The 25,085-nt window shown below is 38.1% G+C and overlaps 1 protein-coding gene across 3 annotated transcripts in view; it reads left to right on the plus strand.

Moving 5' to 3' along the window:
* Window positions 1–25,085, plus strand: part of THO2 — a 46,212-nt gene that overhangs the window by 15,958 nt on the left and 5,169 nt on the right. For all 3 annotated transcript variants that reach the window (XM_077385041.1, XM_077385042.1, XM_077385043.1), the window contains 19 exons: window positions 3,089–3,164; window positions 3,528–3,721; window positions 3,964–4,044; window positions 5,942–6,155; window positions 6,285–6,527; window positions 6,614–6,694; window positions 6,796–6,915; window positions 7,027–7,086; window positions 9,312–9,439; window positions 15,586–15,682; window positions 15,775–15,903; window positions 18,085–18,188; window positions 18,420–18,600; window positions 18,832–19,004; window positions 19,124–19,730; window positions 20,071–20,175; window positions 23,816–23,971; window positions 24,072–24,152; window positions 24,336–24,800. In XM_077385041.1, coding sequence (XP_077241156.1) covers window positions 3,089–3,164; window positions 3,528–3,721; window positions 3,964–4,044; window positions 5,942–6,155; window positions 6,285–6,527; window positions 6,614–6,694; window positions 6,796–6,915; window positions 7,027–7,086; window positions 9,312–9,439; window positions 15,586–15,682; window positions 15,775–15,903; window positions 18,085–18,188; window positions 18,420–18,600; window positions 18,832–19,004; window positions 19,124–19,730; window positions 20,071–20,175; window positions 23,816–23,971; window positions 24,072–24,152; window positions 24,336–24,800 — 3,295 coding nt within the window. The remainder of the gene's footprint in view (window positions 1–3,088; window positions 3,165–3,527; window positions 3,722–3,963; window positions 4,045–5,941; window positions 6,156–6,284; window positions 6,528–6,613; window positions 6,695–6,795; window positions 6,916–7,026; window positions 7,087–9,311; window positions 9,440–15,585; window positions 15,683–15,774; window positions 15,904–18,084; window positions 18,189–18,419; window positions 18,601–18,831; window positions 19,005–19,123; window positions 19,731–20,070; window positions 20,176–23,815; window positions 23,972–24,071; window positions 24,153–24,335; window positions 24,801–25,085) is intronic.

Genomic DNA, 25,085 nt, shown 5'->3' on the forward strand with positions numbered 1-25,085 from the left:
TTACTGCATGTTTATTGTATTTGTTTATGGGGTTGGTTTTATCATTTAGATTTAGTTTGTGATATTATTTGTCATTTGTATGTTATCAGAAGGATAATGGTAACATCTTGTTTTTTTTTTTTTTTTTTTTCAAATTATGATATGGGATTGTGAAAGGATTTCTTACGCTTGAACTGATATTGGGCTAGCCGAAACTTATTTTCTCCTTCGAAACAGAAAGATGAACACACATAGTCTATTGAATGTTGTATTTTTAAATTGGGTGTTTGAACTGGGAACAAGTTGGTTTTAATCACACTATTGGATCATTTTCCATTCAACTATTATTTACGAGCTACGTAGCCCCTTAATCTTTTTCATTGTTTCATTTGTTATTGTTGTTCACACATCACATCATTATTCCCCATCTTGATAATTCTGCACGTTATTGCTTATTGCCGATCAATTTTCTTAAACTCATTAATCATTCTTGTCTCTATTTGTTTACTTTGTATTATTTGGTTGTTAACTTGGTTATGATTGTAAAATACTTTATTTTGTTAGTGTATTGATGGTTGGCTGATGATATTTTGTTGGAAATAAAATATATTTTATGTCTAAAATTTTTAGTAGTTTTTGGTATTTCCATACTTAAAAAAAAAATTCTTTTATAAATTCAAAAAGTCCATGAGGCTTACACCTCATATCTTGGCTCATGTCAAGCCTCATTCCTCTAGAGGAAATACACCTCACCATTGTTTTGAAAATCTTAAGATTTACTATTCAATCAAATCTTATGGATTTTGATTTGAAACCCATGATTAAATATTAATCGGTATGAATTTTGCGATCGTTGATTGAATCTTACTATTTGATCGTAAATTGTGTACGATTCATTTGATTCATGTGATTTATCCTAATTAAGTTGTGTATAAAAGAAAATGGGACTTTCTTTTGAAAGACCTCATTTCTTTTCTACGTTAGATGAAGCCTTCAGAAATCCTATCGCGAGGGGTTGGGCCTGTAGCTCAATGGTTGAGGCTTTGTATCTCCACCTGGAGGTCGCAGGTTCGATTCTAGCTTACCTACCAAAAAAACAAAAATCCTCTCGTGAGAAGGAAGAAGAGAAAGGATGAGAAGTTTGAACGAATTAGACTGGTTTGAACAAGTCATTCACAATGCATGTGCTTGAGGACATTACTTGCATCTAGGAGAACAATATCGACGGCTTACCATTTTTTTATAATTAATATTTTTCATTTGATGTTTGAGATTTTGAGAATTGATATGATCTGTGTCTATTATTATTTTTAAGATTATTATCCAATATGCATGGGTTTGGATAAGAAATAGATGATCAGTATGTGACATATTTATTGGCAAACAATTCCTATGGTGATATTGAATAACTGATCATGGCAATTTCTACTTAAATTAATAGATTTGGATCAAAGGTGAATAATTAGCTATTTCATTGTTGGCAAACAATTCCTATGATGATATTGAATAACTGATCATGGCAATTTCTACTTAAATTAATATATTTGGATCAAAGGTGAATAATTTGCTATTTCATTATTGGCAAACAATTCCTATGATGACATTGAATAACTGATCATGGCAATTTCTACTTAAATTAATAGATTTGGATCAAAGGTGAATAATTAGCTATTTTATTATTCTCTGATTGTTTAAGATTTTTATACATAAATCAGAATGAATCTTATGATTTACGATACAATTTACGGTCTGACACGATTGATCCGTATAATGATTATTTTTTGAACAATAGCAGATTTCATTAATAATGATGTCGACTGAGTAAGTACGCCCCAAAAGTACAAGCAGAAACGATAATACAGGGCATAAAAACAGAAAGAAAAGATACAACCCACTTATGGGGGGAGGAAATCGAAAAGCTCAAGACTCTATGATACAATTTAAGGTCTTATACGATTGACCCTTATTATGATTTTTTTTGAACAGTACCATATTTCATTAGTAAAGAGGGCGACTGAGTAAGTACACCCCAAAAGTACAAGCAGAAACGATAATACAGGGCATAAAAACAAAAAGAAAAGATACAACCCACTTAGGGGGGGAGGGGGGGGAGGGAGAGGGAACGAAATCGAAAAGCTCAATACTCTATTTATCTACGCCTTCCCCAGCTAATCTATCAGCAATCCCATTTGACTCTTATAATGATTTGCAATTCAATTCCGATTTTGAAAACATCATGCCTCACCTTTTGCCTTTGCCTCCGAGCACATTGGTTGTGACAATTAAATCTGCTATCACACTTCTAAGAGCCAATTTTTTCTTTTGATATCCAAACACATAGAAGCTGGCTGTTATTGCTTTGCTCAAAAAAATCGAATGACTATGAAGACCTGGCCCAGTTATATGTCAATATTTGGGTCCAAATAGCATGCGTATGTGTAACTGATTGGCACCCTTAATTTCATCCATGAACAATTGCAGATGAAGGAGATAATGACACCAAATGTAAAGTCAATAGTCCCACTTGGTTGTACCTTGTAAGTCATTGTTTGCCGTGCGGTTGGTGGTTTTATCATTTAGACTGTAAACAAGCATATCATTTAGACTGTAAAGGATTTCTAGGGCTTGAAGTGATATTGTCGGAGAAAAAATTATTTTCTTCTTGGAAACAGGAAGATGAACAAGCATATTCTAATTCCTGGAAGTTGTTTTATTGTTATATTGTGAGATTGGGTGTTTAAACTGTAAACAAGTCGCTCTTAATCTCTACTGGAGGGTTTTTTTTTCAACTATTATTTACGAGTTACTGATGGTCGGAGACAATATCAAATGGAAACCCTTCTTAATCTGATTCATTATTTCATTTCTTATTATTGTTATTCTTTTACACACTACAGAATTATTCTCCATAGAGACAGTTCTGCACTTAATTGCTTATTATAGATCAAAATTCCTGGATTTTATTTCATGAACTGTGCTGTGATTCAATTTGAGCGTGCCAATTGCTCCTTGTGTTAATGTGATTTATGTCTGTCTCGGTATGGCTTATGTAAATAAACAATTTGTATCTGCTAGTTATTTTTATCATTACATTATTTATCCATTTCAGATATGCGCATTTACTTCTTAAGGACGATGAGGCATTTGAGCATTATGATGCATTTTCAGCCAAGCGGTTTGATGAGGTATAGTATCTTTAGTAACCTGGAAACATTGAATCTTTGCTTCATTCATTCCATCTCGAATAACGAAACAGTTAAGTTTAACACAAACCACGCCATTCTCAATAAATAACTTTGGACATTGATTTACTCTTGTGGTTGAGAATCTGAATCGCGATCATCCAATTATGTTTTCATTTTTTTTTCTGTTATTTTATTCAAATGGCTGTGAAATTAAATATTGCTCTACCTTTAATTTACAGCCCAAATTTATAGTTCCACAGATCCACTTGGGTAGATGGATTCCCGGTGGAAGATTTCTATGTTTTTTTTTGTCTGCTGATGTTGTACACTTTTACCTGAGTCCCATCATTCTTAATTTTACAGGCTAATAAAATTGGCAAAATAAATCTTGCCGCTACTGGAAAGGATCTGATGGATGATGAGAAGCAAGGGGATGTAACAATAGATCTTTACACCACTTTGGACATGGAAAATGAAGCTGTTAAAGAGCGTTCTCCTGAGCTTGAGAAGAACCAGAGTTTGGGTTTGCTCAGTGGATTTCTTTCTGTGGATGACTGGTAGGTTAGGATGCTAATGCAAGTTCTGGTGATAGGATGCGAAACATTTAGTTTGAACACACCTGTGGGATTTGTACCGTCCCATTCTATTCCTTGCTTTGCACATATTGTAACTATAGTTTTTGCAAGAGTATGCTAGTGTGATATATCCTTTTGTTTCTTTTGTCAAACGTGCAGAATAATTTTCATCATGAGTTAGCTACTCAATTTTTCTTTTTTATATCATTATTTGCTTTCTCCAGGTGTCACGCACACATACTATTTGATCGTCTCTCCCCTCTTAACCCTGTTGCACACATTCAGATTTGTGAGGGCTTGTTCAGGTATTTTCTCTAAGCCCTATCTTGCGTTTTCTGTGGGATACCTTTTAGTTATAGCTGCCAATTTGTGTTATCATTCAAAATAATGCTATCTGTTTTGTTCAATGTTTTGCCAAAAGACGTTGGAGCGACAAAGTGACCAGGGATTTCTCTTTTGTGTCTGCTAAGATGCTCCAGTCTTTGGTTGACTCTATTGCAACCCCGATTTTCTTAAATATTAATTTATACTATGTTTGGGTCTTTGACACTGTTAACTTACCAACTTCTCCAAAAGCTTAAGCTATTGGAGAAAGGCGTTATTTATCTTATATACTTTAACACTCCCCCGCACTTGTGGCCCACTTGGCAAACACGTGGCACATGTGGTCCCACTTTGGGCCGACCATCGGATGTGAAGTTTTGCTATCCGGGAGGTTTGAACTTGAGACCTTCGGCTCTGATACCATGTTAACTTACCAACTTCTCCACAAGCTTAAGCTATTGGAGAAAGGCGTTATATATCTTTTATACTTTAACACTCCCCCGCACGTGTGGTCCACTTGGCAAACACGTGGCACATGTGGCCCCACTTTGGGCTGACCATCGCATGTGGGTTTTTGCTATCCGGGAGGTTTGAACTCGGACCTTTGGCTCTGATACCATGTTAACTTACCAACTTCTCCAATAGCTTAAGCTATTAGAGAAACGCGTTATTTTTTCTTATATACTTTAACAGACACATAGATTTAGGTGTTCTTATCGTGTTTATCGTGGTGGGATGTGCCCTATCACCCTAAAATCTAAACGATGGAACTTTCCCTTTCTTTATATGCTCTCGTCGTCAAATGTATTCCCTTTACCATTGAAACTTGTGTTAGCTTCTTTTTTTTTTTTGATGACGTAGGGTGTCCCCACCCAGTTAGCTTTTCTAGTTTTGAGAGTCTTAATGCCGTCTGTCACACAAGTTTTCATTCTTTATAAGGTGACACCTGAAGAGTTTATTGATATTGCCTCAATTATTTTTTTCCCGTTTAGGGAAAGTACATTCTGGATTGCTTCATTTTTCATCCATGACATGGGTTAAGATCGAAACTCAAAACTTGACTCAGACCTGATGAGGGTTCTTGTACAAGTTGACTCAATATTTTTTTTGTACTTTTGTGAGTTGGGTCGTTGCAATCTTACCCAGTTGAATTGGCTGAGTTTTTTGAAGACTCATTTGAGTTCTTTTTAAGTACTTTCATTGGTTGTAGAAACTTGATCTATTCGACTGGTGAAACTTGATTGGGTTGGAAAATCTAGCCAAGTTGCCTCTTATTTGAACACGAGTCTTGATTAAGTTGAGTTGGGAAGAATTCAAATACCGATTTGAGTATTTAAGCTGTCTTTTCATGATTTACTTAAATGTTTAATCAGACAAGAACTCGGACAAGGTGAAACCTAATCGACTCTGGGGAATCATTTGGTTGGGCGAGTCAGAGAAGTTTCCGATTCACTTGGTTGGGCAAAACCTGGAATCAGATGAAAACTCAGCCGAAGAAAAACCCACTATTTACAGATCCCCCAGTCAGTCATCAACTTTAACAAGTCGACTTGCTTTTGCATTTTCTTTCTTGAGCCATAAGTTTTCCCTACATGTAATTCAAAAGCTCCTTTGAATCGAGTGGTTAATCTTAAGTTGACCACGCCAGTCATCACTCGCTCCAGTTGACTTCTTTTTACCTTTGCCAAGTTCTTGTTGGTACGAGATTTTTAACCATGTTACTCTTAAACTTAATGGCAGATTAAAGCATTTTTTTTCTGCATGTATGGACGCAGCATTTCCTGGAATTGATATTAGGAGTGCTTATCACCACCTCTAAACAGGGAACTGTGTATATTGTTATTTCTTTTCCTTATTTCATGCCTTTTATGCATGTAGGCTCATTGAGAAGTCTATCTCTTCTGCATATGCTATTGTTCGTCAATCACATCTTCAAGGGCTTGGATCGTCCATAGGTTCTGGGTCTGATTCCATGGAACCAAATGCCTCGTCCTCTTTCCGGAGCTCTTTTATTGATCTCCCCAAAGAACTTTTCCAGATGCTTGCTTCAGCTGGACCTTATCTTCATCGTGATGCTGTCCTACTACAGAAGGTGTGTTGGATTCTTTGCGATACCCTATTCAGATCCATCTATTTACGTTTATGAACTTTGTTTTCTTTTAGAATTGAAATTTTGTTCTTGAATGTACTTCATTGACTTTCCTCAACTTCACATGGGCAGGTTTGTAGAGTGTTGAGGGGGTACTACTTGTCTGCACAGGATCTTGTGGATACTGGTGCAGGCGCCATTTTACCTGAATTGGGCGATGGTGGGACCCGAGATCCTCGTCTTCAACTGAAAGAAGCACGGCTAAGGGTTGAGGAAGCCTTGGGAACCTGTTTACTTCCTTCTTTGCAGTTAATACCTGCAAATCCTGCTGTTGGGCAGGAGATATGGGAAGTACTGAGCCTTCTCCCATATGAGGTTTGCATTACATCGGTGCTCTTACTTCTTGCATTTGAGTACTATTAAGCATAATAGAAAAACATGTGAGGTGACTCTTTGCTTAGGTGCGCTACCGTTTGTATGGTGAATGGGAGAAAGATGATGAACGCATTCCAATGGTATTGGTAGCTAGGCAAATTGCAAAGGTATGCTAATTGTCTTCTTGTTAACTGTGCTTTTGCATTAACTGTGGCTGTTATCTGATAATTTCAAGGCATTTCTTTCTCTCATTTCTGTCATTCTGCAGTTGGACACCCGAAGGATCTTGAAACGACTTGCAAAAGAAAATTTAAAGCAACTGGGTCGAATGGTAGCTAAGCTAGCTCATGCTAATCCAATGACTGTACTCCGTACCATAGTTCACCAGGTATGATCTTTACCTTTGCTTAGATTAATCTAAATTTGTTGCTTTTGGTTTCTAGATATAAATTATTTAGTAGAAGACTGACATTTGTTGTTTTGGACCCTTAAATTGCAGATTGAGGCATACAGGGACATGATTACTCCTGTCGTAGATGCCTTCAAGTATTTGACACAGGTGTGGGCATTTCTCTTGCAACATTGCTTACTCTAATTTTCTTTGTGTTTTCCTGAAAACTGTCTCATTCTGCGTAAAATTAGTCCTGTATAAAAAATAATCTGATTGAATTCAGGGATGCACTTTTCTGGGTTCTTGAGGATATTGGGTTGAGCTCTTAGGTTGTTTATCGTTGGTTTTAGATTGATCCAAATCATTTTACGTGCTGCTTGCTACTTGTCAGCATCATTCATTGTCCAAGAAAATAAAATAAAATAAAATAAAATAAAATGACTCGAACATTAGAGTTTATTTTTGGATAGGGTTGGTCTTTGCTGTGCAAACTTGTTTAATGCCCCCACTATTTGTGGCTATAAGCCTCCGGTGCTGAAGCAGAATTGTCAGTGTCCCGGATTTTGGAAAATGCTGAGTTGTATTCACATTTACTTAGGGAAATTCCTTTGCATGTTTCTTTTTGGATTTTTGATAATGACGTGACCATTTAGGTCTTGACAACTTGGAAATCTCTCTGTGGTCAATCATTTTGGGTTCTTTTCATGAAGCATTTCCTCTATTCATGATTTATTAAATTTTTTGCCAATAAAAAATGGGTACTCAGCCTGATCGTTTGATTATTGAACTTCTTATTCCTATTCATAGATTCAGTTAATCTTCATATATTGATACTGTTTATTTAAATTGTAGTTATAGTGATTAGGGATTTGCTAGCGTCCATTGCAGAAGGCATTTCGCGGATGGACTGTTGCATGTGAGAGCAGCCACCTCATGAATAAAGACAAAATCTGCTGAAAAGTGAGCCTGTGTGGCTGCTTTCACATGCAACAGGCCATCAGTGAAATGCCTTCTGCGATGGACGCTAGCAAATCCCTAGTGATTAATAATGGCCTTCTTTGTTATTATTCCAAAGTCACAATTTGGGATCCTGGATGTCACCATGTCGGTTGGGTTGACTTAGATCAGTATTACTCAGTGTTGCATACTTGCATGGATTCGGATTTGTGTGTCGGGATCCAACACGGATTCGAGGTGTCAGATTCGGCAAACCCCCAAAAGTAGGATTCGGATTCAGTAATTTTTAAATAAAATAAAATTTCCAAAATTTAAAATATATATATATATATATATATATGAGAATAGAGTTCCTAAGGTGTCACCTCATATAGCTTATATGAGGTGGCGCTTAAAAACATAAGGGGCCCACTTTGTTTGGATGATCCAAAGCATTCATTTGATAGGCCCTCACATAGATAGGGTGTGCCCAAAAAATCAACTTTATAGGATCATCCTAACCCTTCCATTTGTCGAGGTTGAAATGGATGGGTATAAACCTCCATAAATCTGCCCATTTTTAACCTCCATAAATGGAAGGGTTAGGATGATCCTATGGACCTGATTTTTGTAGGCACCATATCCATATAAGGGCCTTTCAAATGAGTGGTTTGGATCGCCCCAAAAATGTGGCCCCCTTATGTTTTGTGAGCGCCACCTCATATAAGCTATATGAGGTGACATCTTAGGAACTCTATTCTCTCTCTCTCTCTCTCTCTCTCTCTCTATATATATATATATATATATATATATATATATATATTCATGAAAATTTTGAGGGTAGAGGGTTGAGGCGAGTTTTGTGTTAAGAGAGTTGAAGGAGGAAGGGGGTCGATGTTTGAGGGTCGAGGCACGATGGTTTTTTATTGAAAGAATACGGGTTGTGCTTTTAGAAAAAAAAAGTTCAGAAGAAAATACGTTTAAAGGGAAAATATGTAGGATTCGCATTTCAAAAGAGACAACGATGAATCGGATTCGCCCAAAAATATAAGATTCGTGCAGGACACGGCTACAACAAGAATCCGGGTGTGTCCCACATGAATCTATGCCCGATTCGGATGCGGAAACGTGTCGACACGGATTCGGCATAGGGGGGCAAAGAATCCATGCACATAGGTATTACTTGGTTAAGCCAATAGACTTTTTTTTGGGGTGTTTGATCCTGATTTCTGTGCGGCGCATTCCAAAACTGCAACTGTTATTATGCTTGAATATGTATTTGGTGAGATGTCAGTCCTACAAGAATATGTTACTCTTGATTGGTCTTCTCTCTTTTCTTCTTGATCATGAATTTCCCTTGTTTTCTCTTCCAAGTTCCAGTTCATATCGTAACTCCCAAATTTAGGCTTGTAAGTCATTTTGGTGAGCCTAATGAGAAAAAATGCTTTATTTTACAGCTGGAATATGATGTATTGGAATATGTCGTTATTGAACGGTTGGCACAAGGGGGACGTGAGAAGCTAAAAGATGATGGCCTTAATTTGTCAGATTGGCTTCAATCACTTGCTTCCTTTTGGGGTCACCTGTATGTATTCTTTAAATTGTGGCAGGCTTTACTCATATTATGGAAATGCAATCTTTTGACATTACTGTCATTTATCTTTTTTTTATTAATTATACACCCCTCATGCCAGCCATTGATCATGAAGCCTGTACTATACTAGTTCATTACACTCAAATTATTGCTACATTTTTGTTGTTTTCTGTCGAATTTTTTTCATCATGTTCATTGGGGATTATTAGATTACACTAATCTTGTTTGGGGTTTTGTTGATTCTTCTTTGACATCTTTTGTATGGGGGATATATTTTGAGTCCTCTTGCTACCACCTGGTGATCACACTGAACGAGACTCGTATGATTATTGGATCTAATTGTGACCAGTCCAAATTTTTGAATCATAAAAAAGCGCCTAAATCTCTGCCTCAGTTGAATCTTCTATCCCAATTAGAAATAGAAAAGGTCCCCGAGATTACGCTATCCTTTTTTCTCAGGAACCCCCCAATGCCTGCTGGACCAAGGTTGAAGAATCAGAATTGTCTAAATTTAGCATCAGTTTCCCTAGAGGGGCTGATTCGACCTTGGTTTGTTTTTTTTTTTTTTTTTGAATGGTTGCAATTTTATTCAAGATAAAGAGGGAGGACCGAGGTGGTCAACCCAACGTTACACATTCATGGGGTCTCCCTCCACAATCACATTATCCACACAATCTCTATCCAAACACTTGATGCTGTGGTGGTTGGCTCTTACCTCCGCCTCGCTAGCATCAGTACTCCTAATGGGACCTGAAAAGGCCCAAATAACATTGCCACCTGAATCTCTAAGGACCATCACTGCCAGCAAGGCCGAGGTTCCCCGTGCCAGGGCCATCGAAGTTTAGCTTGAGCATCCCACTTGTCGTGGGGGGTGTCGTCCTCCTGGAAACATAGGCTTGATCTGGTTTACTCCTGATGGTTGGTTTGATGCCCTTTGGAGGACTGTTGAGCTTTGTAGATAGCGAACACTCTTAGAAGTGCCTTTGAATACTCTCATGTTCCATTATTCCATACTAGCTGCAAGACAATATCAAAATGGAAACTCCAAAGAGCCTCGCCTCTAAGGGGCCAACAGGCAAGTAACATGTGGTCTATGGACTCAGTATCGGGCAGGGATAGCACACAAAGGTTGATAATGATTTTGTGTCTCATGTAGAAATGGTCCATCATAAAGATTATGTTGAGATAAGTTGAACAGCTAAAAGCCCACACCCGAGGTTGCGCAAGGTGGCTCCATACTCTCCAATTTTAATTTTTTTCCCTTTTTTTTGCGGTTTGGGGGGGGGGGGGGGGGGGTTGGGGGTGTTAAAATTTAAAGAAAAGGATTGGATGCAAAAGGATCCATCCGGCGACCACCTACAAATCCTTTTATCCGAACCTGCTATTCGCAGGTAGACCGAGTCTTTCATGTATTTTTTCTATCATATTTATGAGCTATCTTGCGTTGATGGGTTACTTTCATAGTTAGATTGGTGATGAGGGACCCTCCAAGACGACTTGAAGAATCAAGGGTTTAAGAAGATGGGGTCCTTCATTAGAGTTAAAAGAGTTTTATTTAGTTTGTAAAGTGTTATTTGAGTCTTTTAAGTCATAGTGGGGTATTAGAGTTTTTTTACATCAAAATAGATTAAGTTCTTTGAGTTATGACTGTTTTAAATAGGCCTCACACATGGATTACGGGAATTTAAGTGGGAGCAAGTCTTTAAATCCTTAGAAATGCGTAGTTTAGTCCTTTGAATTTTTCATTTGTTTGATATAAATGCTTTATGTTGGGGTTGTGCGAAAAGAACACTACATTCACTTGCTATATTGATATTGAGAGCTTCGTGGAGGAAAAAAACTTCATCAACTTCTTTTTTGTTGAGAAGTGGAGTATTCTTTGGTGAGATGGCAAAGAAAGTCATTGTTTGAAGCCTTGAGATGAGTAGCATATATTCATTACTTGTCATATTTTCATATTTTCATTACTTGTCATTGGTTTTCATTGATTTGGAGAAAGCGTATGATAGGGTTCCCAGGAATGTTATGTGGTGGGTCCTTGAAAGAAAAAAGTGCCTACTAAATATGTTGATGTGATTAAGTATATGTACGAGCGCTGGGCGCAGAAAAACCCACCGCCCAGGCCCTGGGCGTTTAAAAAAGCGGTCTCACCGCCTGGGCGTTATTAGGCGGCGGCCCAGGCCATCGGCGTTTTTGACTCTTTGTTATTATTTAATGTTTAGTGCTTATGCATAAAATGGTTTGGATTGTTATGTATTCAAGCATTTGTATTTTATATACAAAAATGCAAGATATTATGAAAATATATTAATATCTAAAAAAAAATGAAAAATGCCTAGGCGCCGCCTGGGCGCTGGGAGGTCAGTCAGCCGCCCAGCTCCGCCCAACGCTTTTTAGAACATTGTGTACGATGGAGCAGTAACTAGATTCAGAACCACGGATGACACATCTAGTGAGGTTCCAATTACAATAGGACTGCACCAAGGATCAGCTCTAAGCCCTTATCTTTTTACGCTAGTTATGGATGAGCTTACGGAGGGTATCCTGGATGAGGTGTCGTGGTGTATGTTATTTGCAGATGACATAGTATTAATCGACGAAACCAAAGTAGGAGTAAATGCTAAGTTAGAGTTATGGAAAACTACTTTGGAATCCAAAGGTTTTAGACTGAGTAGGACTAAGACATAATATATGGAATGCAACTTTAGTAATGTAAGAAGGCGGGTTGAGGATGTAGTAAATATGACTGGACGGGAGGTACCTAAGAGGGATATCTTTCGCTATCTTGGTTCAATTCTACACAAGGAAGGAGAGATTGAAGAGGATGTTAACCATAGAATAAGAGCAGGTTGGTCGAAGTGGAAGCTTGCATCAGGAGTTCTGTGCGACCGTAAAATCCCTACCAAGTTGAAGGGAAAGTTTTATAAGACAGCTGTGAGGCCAACGGCCAACCATGCTGTACAGCTCAGAATGTTGGGCCACCAAGAAGCAACATGTGCATAAGATGAGTGTGGCGGAGATGCGAATGCTTAGATGGATGTGAGGCCACACAAGGTTAGATAGAATTAAAAATGAAGACATTCGTAAAAAGGTGGGGGTGGCACCAATTGAGGAGAAGATGAGAGAGCACCGCTTAAGATGGTTTGGACATATCCAACGTAGGCCTTTGGATGCTCTGGTGAGAAGAGGCGACTCGTGCCAAATTGATGGAGTAAAAAGAGGTAGGGGCAGACCGAAGACAACTTGCGTAGAAATAGTGAGGAAAGACTTGATAGCTAGGAATATAACAGAGAACATGACCTTGAATAGGATAGAATGGAAGAAAATGATCCACGTAGAAGAACCCAACTAGAGCCAGGATTAGAGCCGGATAGATTCCTTTCACATTCTTCATGAATTTTTTCTAAAGGATTCATTTAGCTGACCCCAACTAGTTTGGGACAAAGGTTTTGTTGAGTTGAGTTGAGTCATTTATTGTTTTTACTATTCTTTTTTTTTTCTTGAATGGTGACAAATTTTCATTAATGAAGGAAAGACCGAGGTTGTCAAACTAAGAAAATACATAGATATCAATAATACATAAAAGGAAAGAGAAAAGGCTCAAGGGGGGAGATAGTCGAACATCTCGAGACCTGACTTAAAAATTCCCGTCCTCGCTAACTTATCATCCACAGAATTGACAGACCTGCGGATTTGGATGAATGCAATCGAAGAGTCTCCCACAATATCCTGTATCTTATAAAAATTGCGTGAATCTCCAAGGGGGGACAAGAGAACCTCGAAGCCAACGGATGACATTGAGGGAGTCTCCCTCCACAATTACTCGATCCAAGGAAACTCTGTCCAAACTTTTAATGCCCTAATAAGCTGCTCGAACCTCCACCTTAGTACCATTTGAAACCCTAATTGTCCCAGCAAAGGCCCAAATGACCTCTCCACATGCGTCCCTAAGAATTCCTCCGTTGCCTGCTAGACCTGGATTGCCCACACTTTTTTGATAGGTCTTAATTGAATTTTAGAAACCAGGAGGTGGAGGATCCCAAGGTTGCACCACCGCAGGCTGCCGCTCTACAGTGCATCTCCCTCCAACCGTTCCAAAGATCAAAAGTCGATACAAATTTAAAGTAGGGGAGAGTTTTCCCTCAAGAATTAGTTGAAGCAATGACATTCACAAATAAGAAAGAGTAGGTTTAGAAACACCATCGAAGACATTTGCATTTCCTTCTTTCCAAAGCACCCACATAGTGCTAAGGAGAGTAACCTTTCAGAGAATCTTGCCTTTTTTTTCTTCCAAGTTATTAATGGCCAACCTTCGAAAAGGTCAGAAAAAGGGGAAGGGAAAACCCAACTCATCCAGTACCTGCTTAAGATGCTACTCCAAACCTCCCTGGCTAAAGAACAGGGAAGAAAATATGATTAATTGATCCTCCTGCCACTATGCAGAGTGCACAATGATCTACTATCAGGCTATCAGCATCTCCCACTTAAGAAGAAAAATTCGACTGTCTGAATCCGCTCAAGAAGAGTGGCCCAACCAAAGGTACATACTCTGGGATGCACTCGGATCGTCCACACTCTAGCTACTTTGGGGGTACATGACAAGGCGCAAGATGATTATAAAAAAATTTGACAGGGAAGACCTCAGTAGAATCCCATATCCAAACCCTTTTATCCACACTTGACTGCTTTACATAGCACCCTCCAAATATCTCAAGAAGCAGAGCAATTGAGTGTAGTTCTCTATCAAATAAATTTCTTCTACAAGCCGGTGTCCAAAGAACCCTTCTGCCACTCCTCTCATAGCAATCCTTCACCGAGGCATCCTATTCTTCTCTCTTCTCTTTTGGTTTTTCTCCCATAAGCCACCTTCTCGGGAACCCCAAACCTCCATTAGCCTCACCAATTTCATTATTATTATTATTTTTTTGATTTGAACCCAGAAATCCAAAAATGCCCATTAAAAAGTTTTCCAACCTTAAAAAATATCATTGTAACCCATCCATGCCTTGTCCCCAATTCGGTTTGTCCTAAAACTAATTTTACACCTTCCCGGTGTGTTTCGATAGCATCCCGGCATATGTCTGCACCATTCCAAACTATCCTAAACCTCGTAGAAATACTTGCCCAACCTAATCACCAATTATAGGATCCAAACTCTTAATTTTCTCCCATCCATTTCACTCATTCTCTACCACCACATTCTACGTCATCCCGGCATAACTCTGCAACTTCCTGGCTTGTGCATGCACACCTCGAAACCTACCCAAAAACCCTCTTGGAAGTCCAGAATCTTCTTCATAGGCATATTGCTATTGTTCTGAGTCTTTATGAGATTTCGTATGTTGGATAGGGATGCATTCTTTATGGGGTTACTGAAATTTTCTGATTGTGAGAACTGAGAACGATAACTTCTTTATATTCTTGGTATTTACATGTTAATGTGCAGATTGATTACGTAATTTTATTTACTCAAATAATTTTAAAATCTCTATTGTTTTGATCATAATTTCATGGTTGAATCGTAGAAGTTGCACGCTGTCCAGATTTACAATACTTTTGTTATTATCCTATTCATATTTATGGACTTCCAAAACTCAATAGTTTGTCACCTTCATTATGTTTCTAGATAACCCATACAAGTGTGATCCGTCCTATGTCAATTGGTGATAACAATAAGTAAACATGTATTGATAGATGAAACCAGCCATCTCAAAACTGAATTGTTGCTTTTTTTAGTCTTAGAAATTGCTATTTTCCATGCTTGCTGCAAACTTCCTGTGTATCTTGGTCATCCTTCTTCTATTAATTGTTCTACTTGCAATTAGATACTTGAATGCTGGCTTGGTCATGTACAATAACTAGATTTTGCTCTTTATATGATTTACAGACATAGTCATGTAGGGTTGGTGGCACTCCTATCGCCGTGGGAATTTGTTACATGCCATTGTTTTATCTTTCCATATGTATTTCCAGTGTAGAACTGTATTTTCTATTTTCACAGTACACCTAAGAATTCAAATTTCTGCCATGGATTTATAGCGGATATTTAAAATATTGACATCAAGACAATGTCCTACCCTACATATCTTCCTGCATTTGGGTTTTATAAGCAGTGGAGTCTTTTCATTTGTTTTCAGGTGTAAGAAATATCCTTCAATGGAATTGAGGGGTCTTTTCCAATATCTTGTTAATCAATTGAAAAAGGGGAAGGGAATTGAGCTTGTTCTCTTGCAGGTATAGTGAGAGCGTTGAAGGTTACAGAGTTTACTACATGAGTATTATGTGCTTAAAAATAATAAGAATCTGAGTAATGAGGGTGGTGACAGGATCTTATCCAACAAATGGCAAATGTCCAATACACAGAGAACATGACAGAGGAACAGCTGGATGCAATGGCTGGAAGTGAGACGCTGCGGTATCAGGCTACTTCGTTCGGAATAACAAGAAATAATAAGGTGCACTTTACATTTGTTTATCTCTCATCTTTATCTGCTAAATAATAAGCATCCACTCACATTAGACGTTCGGCTAATGGTGAGGCGGTCAGATTAGCTAGAGAGGGAGTCTCTAAGGGGATTTTGAAACTCTATGATTTTCTTCCTCCCTGAGTGACCCTCAGTATTGGATCTCCCCTTGCTTTTTATGCTTGTTCTGATATTGTAATTTTGGGACGTCCTCGGTCTCGCTTCCTATTAATAGAAGCATCTTTACCATTCAAAAAAGAAGTAATAAGCATCCACATCAACGGTTCCTACACATATGTGTAGAGAGTTCTCTACACACTAGCTTAAAATACAGTGGGGGCCCACATTGTTTGGGTGATCCAAGCCATCCATTTTAAAGGCCCTCACATAGATAGGCTGTCTACAAAAAATCAGATCCATAGGATCATCCCAACCCTACGATTTGTGGAGGTAAAATGGATGTCTTTAAACCTTCACAAATTAGTCCATTTTTTGCCTCCACAGTTCGAATGGTTAGGATGATCCTATGGATCTGATTTTTTGTGGACACCCTATCTATGTGAGGGCCTTAAAAATGAATGGTTTGGATCACCCAAATAATGTGGCCCCCACTGTATTTTAAGCTAGTGTGTAGATAACTTATCTACACGTGTGTAGGAACCGTTTTCTCATATATATATATATATATATATATATATATATATATATAACACGGAGGCAATAAACGAGAAAATGGTTTTTACACACAAGTGTAGATAAGTTCTCTACACACTAGCTTAAAATACAGTGGGGGCCCACATTGTTTGGGTGATCCAAACCATTCATTTGATTGGCCCTCACATAGATAGGGTGTGCCCAAAAAATCAGCTTCATAAGATCATCCTAACCCTTCGAACCGTGGAGGCAAAAAATGGACAGATTTGTGAAGGTTTATACACGTCCATTTTACCTCCACAAATCGTAGGGTTGGGATGATCCTATGGAGCTGATTTTTTGTGGACACCCTATCTATGTGAGGGTCAATCAAATGAATGGTTTGGATCACCCAAACAATATGCCCTCCACTGTATTTTAAGCTAGTGTGTAGATAACTTATCTACACTTGTGTGTAGAAACCGTTCTCTCTCTCTCTCTCTATATATATATATATATATATATATATATATATATAGAGAGAGAGAGAGAGAGAGAGAGAGAGAGAGAGAGAGAGAAGTGTTTCTAGTCTGCCGACTAGAGATCATTCTTTAGTCCGGCGACCAAAAAAATGGGTCCCACCTTATTTGGGTGATGCAAAGCATTCATTTGATGGGCCCTGACATAGAGAGGGTGTCCACAAAAAATCAGCTCCATAGGATCATCCCAACCCTGTGATTTGTGGAGCTTAAAATGGATGGCTATAAATCGGCACAAATCTGTCCATTTTTTAGCTCCACAAATGGAAGGGTTAAGATGATCCTATGAAGCTGATTTTTTGTGGACACCCTATCTATGATGGGGCCTATCAAATGAATGCTTTAGATCCCCACAAAAAATGTGGGACCCAAGTGTTTTTGGTCGCCGGACTAGAGAATGATCTCTAGTCGGCAGACTAGAAACACTTTTCTCATATATATATATATATATATATATATATATATTGGTTGTGAAGATGTCTTAAGAGTTTTTCTTGCACATACTGGTCGGCATTGTTCCTATCTATTGTTTTGGGGAAAAAAATTAATCAACTCAGCTAAGCCTTTGTCCCGAATTAGTTGGGGTCGGCTTAAAAAAAATTAAATTAAATAAAAATATTTCAAGGCATTTCAATATTGCTTTAAATAACCCTATATAAAAAATGGTTCTTCATCATTTTATGTATCTCTCTTTTTAGCATTTTTGTCTGAACTTTGGCTTAACCTCGAATTAGGATTCTCTAATGTCAATTAGTGGATATTTGCAAGCGCGGTCAATTGCATAAAGATTAACTGTTTTTTAGTTGAAAGAAATAGTGCCATTTAATATTCTCCTTGTCTATATAACCATTAAAAAAAAAGTCTCCTTGTCTATATACTGTGGTCGAATTTAGTGTATAGATCTTGAGCTTCCATCTTAAAATGTTACTCATTCAGAGCACATTCTCTGACTTGATAACCTAAACAAATCAGGGATGACACACAATCAGTTGTTTTGCAGGCATTGATCAAATCTACAAACAGGCTAAGGGACTCATTGCTTCCGAAGGAAGAACCTAAATTGGCAATTCCTCTTTTATTGCTCGTAGCCCAACACCGCTCCATGTGAGATTGAATCACCCTACTTGTTCCTTATGCAATTGTTCTCTCTCTCTCTCTCTCTCTCTCTCTCTCTCTCTCTCTCTCTCTCTCTCTCTCTCTCTCTCTGAATGGGTGAGTTGTTTAGACTCCCAGTTGAGTGATTTGAGTCCTTGAATTTTGTCTACCACCCAAATGGATTCACCCTACGGCAATGTATTGATGGAATTCTGAGTATGATTGTTATATGTACTTCAGGGTTGTCACAAATGCAGATGGGCCTCACATTAAGATGGTTAGCGAGCAGTTCGATAGATGCCACGGCACTCTTCTTCAATTTGTGGAATTCCTATATAGTGCCGTTAGTCCACCTACAGCTTATGTTCAGCTTATTCCTACGCTAGATGACCTCATTCACAAATATCACTTGGATCCAGAGGTATGACTTTTGCTTTCTATATTTTCTGCATCCCTGTAACTGCTTATTTGCCACCTTTTGCTCTTCTCTCTTTCTTTACTTGATGCTGGATTTTATCAAGGTTCTTTTCTGTTATTCATTTTATGCATAGAATAGCAGCATATGTGGTTTAATTATTATGTATATAGTTGTGGAATGTATTGCGTCCTAGCCCATCAGTTTTTAGTGGACAATTTTTTGTTTCTTATCCAGGTGGCCTTTCTAATATATCGGCCTGTGATGAGGCTCTTCAAGTGCTCAAGCGGTTCTGATATGTTTTGGCCTTCTGATGTTGTTGAAGAGACAAATGCAGATAATGGATTTGAATCCTCAATTTCATCCGCCACAGTGGTTCTAGATATTGGCCCTCCTCGGAAGCCCATCATGTAACACCCTGTTTTTTCCATTCCTGAATTTAGGGTTTTCTCATGCTTATGCCTGAATGATAATCCTAACTATATTCAAATATCTTTTGTTTTCTAAGCAATTCTGTTAATCTATTTAGGTGGTCGGATCTTCTTGATACAGTTCGATCAATATTGCCTTCAAAAGCCTGGAATAGCCTCTCTCCGGATCTCTATGCAACCTTTTGGGGGCTTACTCTCTATGATCTTTATGTTCCTAGAAATCGTTATGAGTCCGAGATTGCCAAGCAACATGCTGCTCTTAAAACCCTAGAAGAGCTTTCTGATAACTCGAACTCTGCAATTACTAAACGGAAAAAAGACAAGGAGCGGATCCAAGAATTGCTAGATCGTTTGACTAGTGAATTCCTGCGGCATGAGGAAAATGTCGCATCCGTACGTAAACGTCTTGCGCGTGAAAAGGACAAGTGGTTGAGTTCATGCCCTGACGCTTTAAAAATTAACATGGAGTTTCTCCAGCGCTGCATTTTTCCACGCTGTATATTTAGCATGCCAGATGCCGTGTACTGTGCTATGTTTGTGCATACTCTACATTCTCTCGGCACCCCTTATTTCAACACTGTCAATCATATTGACGTTCTCATATGTAAAACCTTACAGCCCATGATCTGCTGCTGCACTGAATTTGAAGCAGGTAGGCTTGGAAGGTTTTTATATGAGACGCTAAAGATGGCTTACCATTGGAAGGTATCCATATCACTGATTTTAAATCCTCTTACATACTTCTGAAATTTTTTTCCACTATTTTGTAGGATTATAGAATTCATTCTGAAAAAAGGGATTTGCTAGTGTCCATCGCTTAAGGCATTTCGCGGAACGTCTGTTGCATGAGACAGCAGCCACTTCATGAATAGTGACAAAATCTGTTGAAAAGTGAGCCTATATGGCTGCTCTCTCATGCAACATACGTTCTGTGAAATGCCTTAAACGATGGACGCTAGCAAATCCCATGAAAAAAATATGGTTATGGATTGGACATCTGTTGCATAGGACTCATATTGAGGTTCTCAAATTGTTTCTTTTCCAGAGTGATGAGTCAATATATGAACGAGAATGTGGAAACATGCCTGGCTTTGCTGTTTATTACAGATATCCCAATAGTCAGCGGGTCACATTTAGCCAGTTTATTAGAGTGAGTTCTCTTGCTTGTTACAAGTGCTACTAGTTCCAATGCTGAATATTGCCATTTTTTTGGAATATAGAATCTTCCCTGTAGAGTGTAAAGACAGGTCTTTATTTCTCATTATATCGTTTTGCATGTAGGTAAATTGTTTTTCTTGGTTTTGAACCATACTGACGCAAACTGCACTTTCTCAATTACTGAAATGTATCAGATGCCATTGCTGATAATTAGATTTGTGTACTCTACTGGCTTATTTAGGATGTAAAGAATTGTTGCCATTCTCCATCCATTATGTTCTAAGTGGGATTTTGAGAACAAGGTTTTAAATTTTGGTTTCGGTGTTGGTTTCGACCACCACAGAAATCGAAATATTTCGGTTTCGGTGGAAATTTCGGCCGAAATCATGTTAAATCTGGCTAAAAGTTTCTGTATTTTTAAAATTTTGGTGGAAATGTCTAAAATTTCGGTGGAAATATGTCTGTTTCGGTCTTGGTGGAAATCTGAAATTTCGGCTGAAATATTTTTGTTACGGACTAAATTTAAAACCATAACGATATGCCATCAGTTTGCTCTGCACTCAGAGAGGTTGTTACTGCCTATTCTTGTTGCTGAAGTAGTTCTTAGGACAGGGGTGATACAGGGTTCTGGACAGAAACAACCTGCTTAAAATATGTTAATGTATTTCTTGTTTCTTCAGTGATTATCGACTCTGCTGTGAACCTTTGGCAGTGTTCTCGTCCTGAACCAGTCTAGTATATAGGGGCCTTTCTTTTGTGCAGGGTTTGGAATGGTTTAGGGAGGTCGTAACTACCAATTATTGTGGCCGAAGTAGTTCTTAGGATATGCGAGATACATGGTTATGTGTGTACGTGCTGTTTCATTCTTTCAATGATTATCAATTGTTTGTTGCTACACCATTCGAGGTTGTCATGGTGGAGTTCCATTCCGCGAGCTCTTTTACTATGTTGTTACGTGGTTACATTTTGTCCCAAACCTTCATTAATGTATGCATGTGTGCTCGTGCGTGCGTGGAACATTAGAGGCGGATTCGTTAGGTGAGGTGTAATATTCACAGATTTTGACTCTTAAAATAGAAATGAGATTGATGAAATATAAATTAGCATAAATAAAAAAAAACATTTCCACACGTTAATCATCATTTGACGAAATACGGTATATGCCTTGTATGAAAAGTTATTGCAATCTTAGAATAATCTTGTGCACCTTGTTTACAAAATCTAACCCCTTGGTTGATCCCCAACCACATCACCTGCATGTTTCCTTGCAAAGTCCCTCTTCACCATGTCACAATTTCGAAACATGAAAATACTCCGAACCAAGGGAGTGATGAAGAAAGTTGTGTTTCTCACAAAAATATCCCCGATAAACTCAATTTATATACGCATCACATATAAGAGTTTTTGCTGAGTGAAATGTGAATAATATCTGTAGAAAACTGAGAAATGCCTTCTTAAATAGGATCAAACACGACGTTCAACAATTGTTAATAACAAGATCCGAGAAACATAATCACACAAGATTTACATGGTTCGGCAGTGCACCTATGTCGACGGGAGAAGTGTTTCACTATTTCGGTTTAGGGTTACAAAACACTCTTTCTCGGCCAAGAAATCTCAAAGAAAAAACCTCACTACCCATATCCTTAATAGGGCTTATACATCAATGCCACTACATCAAGAAAATTACCGAAATACTCTTTAGTACTAAATCGAAAATTAAATTTCCCTTCCGGGGCGTTTCCCCTTGCACCCCAGAGAACTGACCGCACAACTTGATCTGCATGTGTCGTGCACATTTGTTAGTACTAACCCTCACTGTATCACTGCCAGGATACAAGACATTCTCAGAACAATATCCATGGTTTTAAATTTTCACTGAGACAGGCACGAAACGACCTAAATGTTTCAATTTCCATCCCCTCCAAAATGTATACGGAAATCGAAATGTATACCAAAACTAAAACTATAACCATATCAATGTGTGTTACATAATTATCTTTATATTAATCGCATGCGAATGCAGTGTCTATATTATGTTTAGATATTTTTATTAATTACATGTGAAATGGTATGTATTGGAGTTATCAGACATTCAAGAAAATACAAGTCACTAGGTGCTCGATACACTGCATTAGGTGCTTGATATTGTTAAACCAACCGTTATGGGTTTTTTCCCCCGCTTAAATGTCCATCATTTTCATATGTTTCATACGATTCCATAATTTTACAGGAAATTTTCATCTGAAACCAACATGTTTTCATTTCCGTCACAACCTAAATGCATACCGGATCCGATTCCCGAAACCTTGATAATACACCTTATTTCATTTGAGCCGCATTTGAGCCTTTGAGGCACATGCCTCAAGAGAGTCTATCTTTTTTTCCCCTTTTAAATAGCACGAGACATTCTATTCATGGGGCCCTTAGAGCCAATACCTCAAAATTCCTCTAGAAACTCTCGCGAGGCAAGGTTTTCAGCTCCCTCACGAGGCCCGACATAAGCCTCACAATTGTTGCTATTTTAATAAAAAATTTAAAAATAAAAATCCATAGTTAAGAAATTTATGAAAAATAGTTAAATCCTTGAAAAAATGTGCTTCATTTTCACGCATAAATCATTATTAAGTAAAAATGTAATCATGTGCATTTTTCATATGCACAGTTTCTCATTTCTGCTAGATCTTAAATTCAAAATACCAAAATACTCTAAACAACAAAACTAAAATGAGGCAAAAAACTCAATGGGATGAACCTTGAAGGGAAACTGGTAGATAATATAGTATTTCTTCGCTCCTTCCAATGGATGCCCATTCATCACAAACTTCACCTCCAAAAGGTTGCTCTTGATGAGGGAAATATCCTGGCAGTGGCAGATTGTATTTCCATTGAATGATTAGGAAGTAGTGAAGAAAATTGTTTGTTTGAAGCATCTCATCATTTTATGTGTGCCTTGACGCTTATCCTTACGCCAATTGGCTTATGCTTTTGGAAACACTGATTTATATACATAGAGATGTATGTGCGCATATGCGTATATACATGTTTTTTTTATGCGGTTGTGTATACATGTATGTGTAGATCATTCAAAAAAAAAAGAAATAAAAATATGCATTTATGTTTGCATATGTATACGTGTACATGCTTTTAAATTTCCACTGAAACTGACACAAAATGACATAAATGCCCCCCCCCCCCACACCACCACCACCACACACGCACGCACACACACAAAAAGAAATGAAAAAAAAAAGAAAATCATTCCGAAGTGATATAGTGACCTGCGCTGTTACGCATGTCTGCTAATTCAGTACCTTTTGTTATAACATATTCCTTGTAGTTACAATCTTACCCGTTAATAACTTTATGTTTTTTTTTTGTTTTTAACAGGTGTGAATTTGTCGATATTATATGTTTGAATTATTTACCTTTCCTTCAGTTTCTTTCTCTTTAAAAAAAAAAACCTTTCGTTTTTTTTTTTTTTTTTTTGAATTTCAAAAGTGGTGGTTCGATTGAGTCCATCTCGTAGGGCGTGTTGGGAGTAAGGCACGCCAACTCATTGTCCTTAAAAAATCTGTAGTTTTTTACTTGTAGAAATAACAAGTTTCATTTTCCATCTTATTTCCTGGCAGGTACACTGGAAATGGAGCGGAAGAATTACACGATTGCTCATCATGTGCTTGGAATCAACTGAATACATGGATATCCGGAATGCTCTGATAATGTTGACTAAAATTTCCTGTGTTTTCCCTGTTACTCGAAAGAGTGGGATCAATCTTGAAAAACGGGTAAAACAATGCATGTTCACTTGTTATTATATTCTCTAACTTGCTGTTTCATTGAGCCTCTCATCATTTATATGATAACCTGAGACATCTTTTCTTTCAGGTAGCTAAAATTAAGGGGGATGAGAGGGAAGATCTGAAAGTCCTCGCTACAGGCGTTGCTGCGGCTTTGGCTGCCCGCAAGGTGAATGTTCGAATTGGGCTAGCTATAATGTCATTGGAACTTCATAGCCGCCACATTTCCGTAGTACAAATTTTTTTTATGCTTTCTTTGATAATCAACATTTTTTCCCATGTGGTGGTGAGTATTTGGAATGTACTTTGCTTGGTTGATCAAACTGACGGAGAAATTCCTTGAAAATTGCAGAGTTCATGGGTTTCTGAGGAAGAATTTGGCATGGGCTATGTTGATCTAAAGCCGGCGGCTTCACCTGCAAAATCTTTAGGTGGTGCTACCCTAGCGGGTCCAAATGGTTCTATTCTCATTGGTTCACAAAATGAGACTTCAGGGCTAACGAGTAATGCTATGGGAGCTCAATTTCCAGATTCGTTGAATTCTGTCAGGGATCAGATATCGCGTTCAAAACCTGTAGATGGAAGGTTGGAACGATCTGAAAGCATCACACTCTTGAAACCTGACTCAGGACAACTAAAATTAAGAGATGGCTCATTAGCAAGTGATGCAGACATTCAGTCACTTGTTCCTTCTGCTACCATCCAAGCTGGAGCTTCCAGACCGACTGGAATTCCAAAAGCTACAGATGACCTTGCAAAAGGTGCCTCTGACGAAAATATGGTCAAAGTTGCTCCAAAGGTAGCTGTGGAACCTGAGGTATGTTTTCTGTTAAGGTCCAAAATCTATTGAATGTTCAGGAATCCACCTTGTATTGGTAGTGATCTTAGATCAACGAAGACGTGTTATGCTAATATGCTTGTGTAGATAAACTTGATTTATAAATGGAATACTAGCATTCTTCGCCCATGCTATGTTTGAATGTAGAATAATGGGTCCTACCATATCAAAACACGACGTGTAAAATGGTGGGCCTCAATCTTTGTACGGTCTTGGGTGGAGATTGCGGGACCCACCCAATCAAACATGAGATAAGATGGTGGT

This window comes from Tasmannia lanceolata, unplaced genomic scaffold (genome assembly GCF_043159265.1).
Source record: "Tasmannia lanceolata isolate RefF3 unplaced genomic scaffold, GAP_Taslan_0.1 ptg000007l, whole genome shotgun sequence".
Taxonomy (NCBI): Eukaryota; Viridiplantae; Streptophyta; class Magnoliopsida; order Canellales; family Winteraceae; genus Tasmannia; species Tasmannia lanceolata.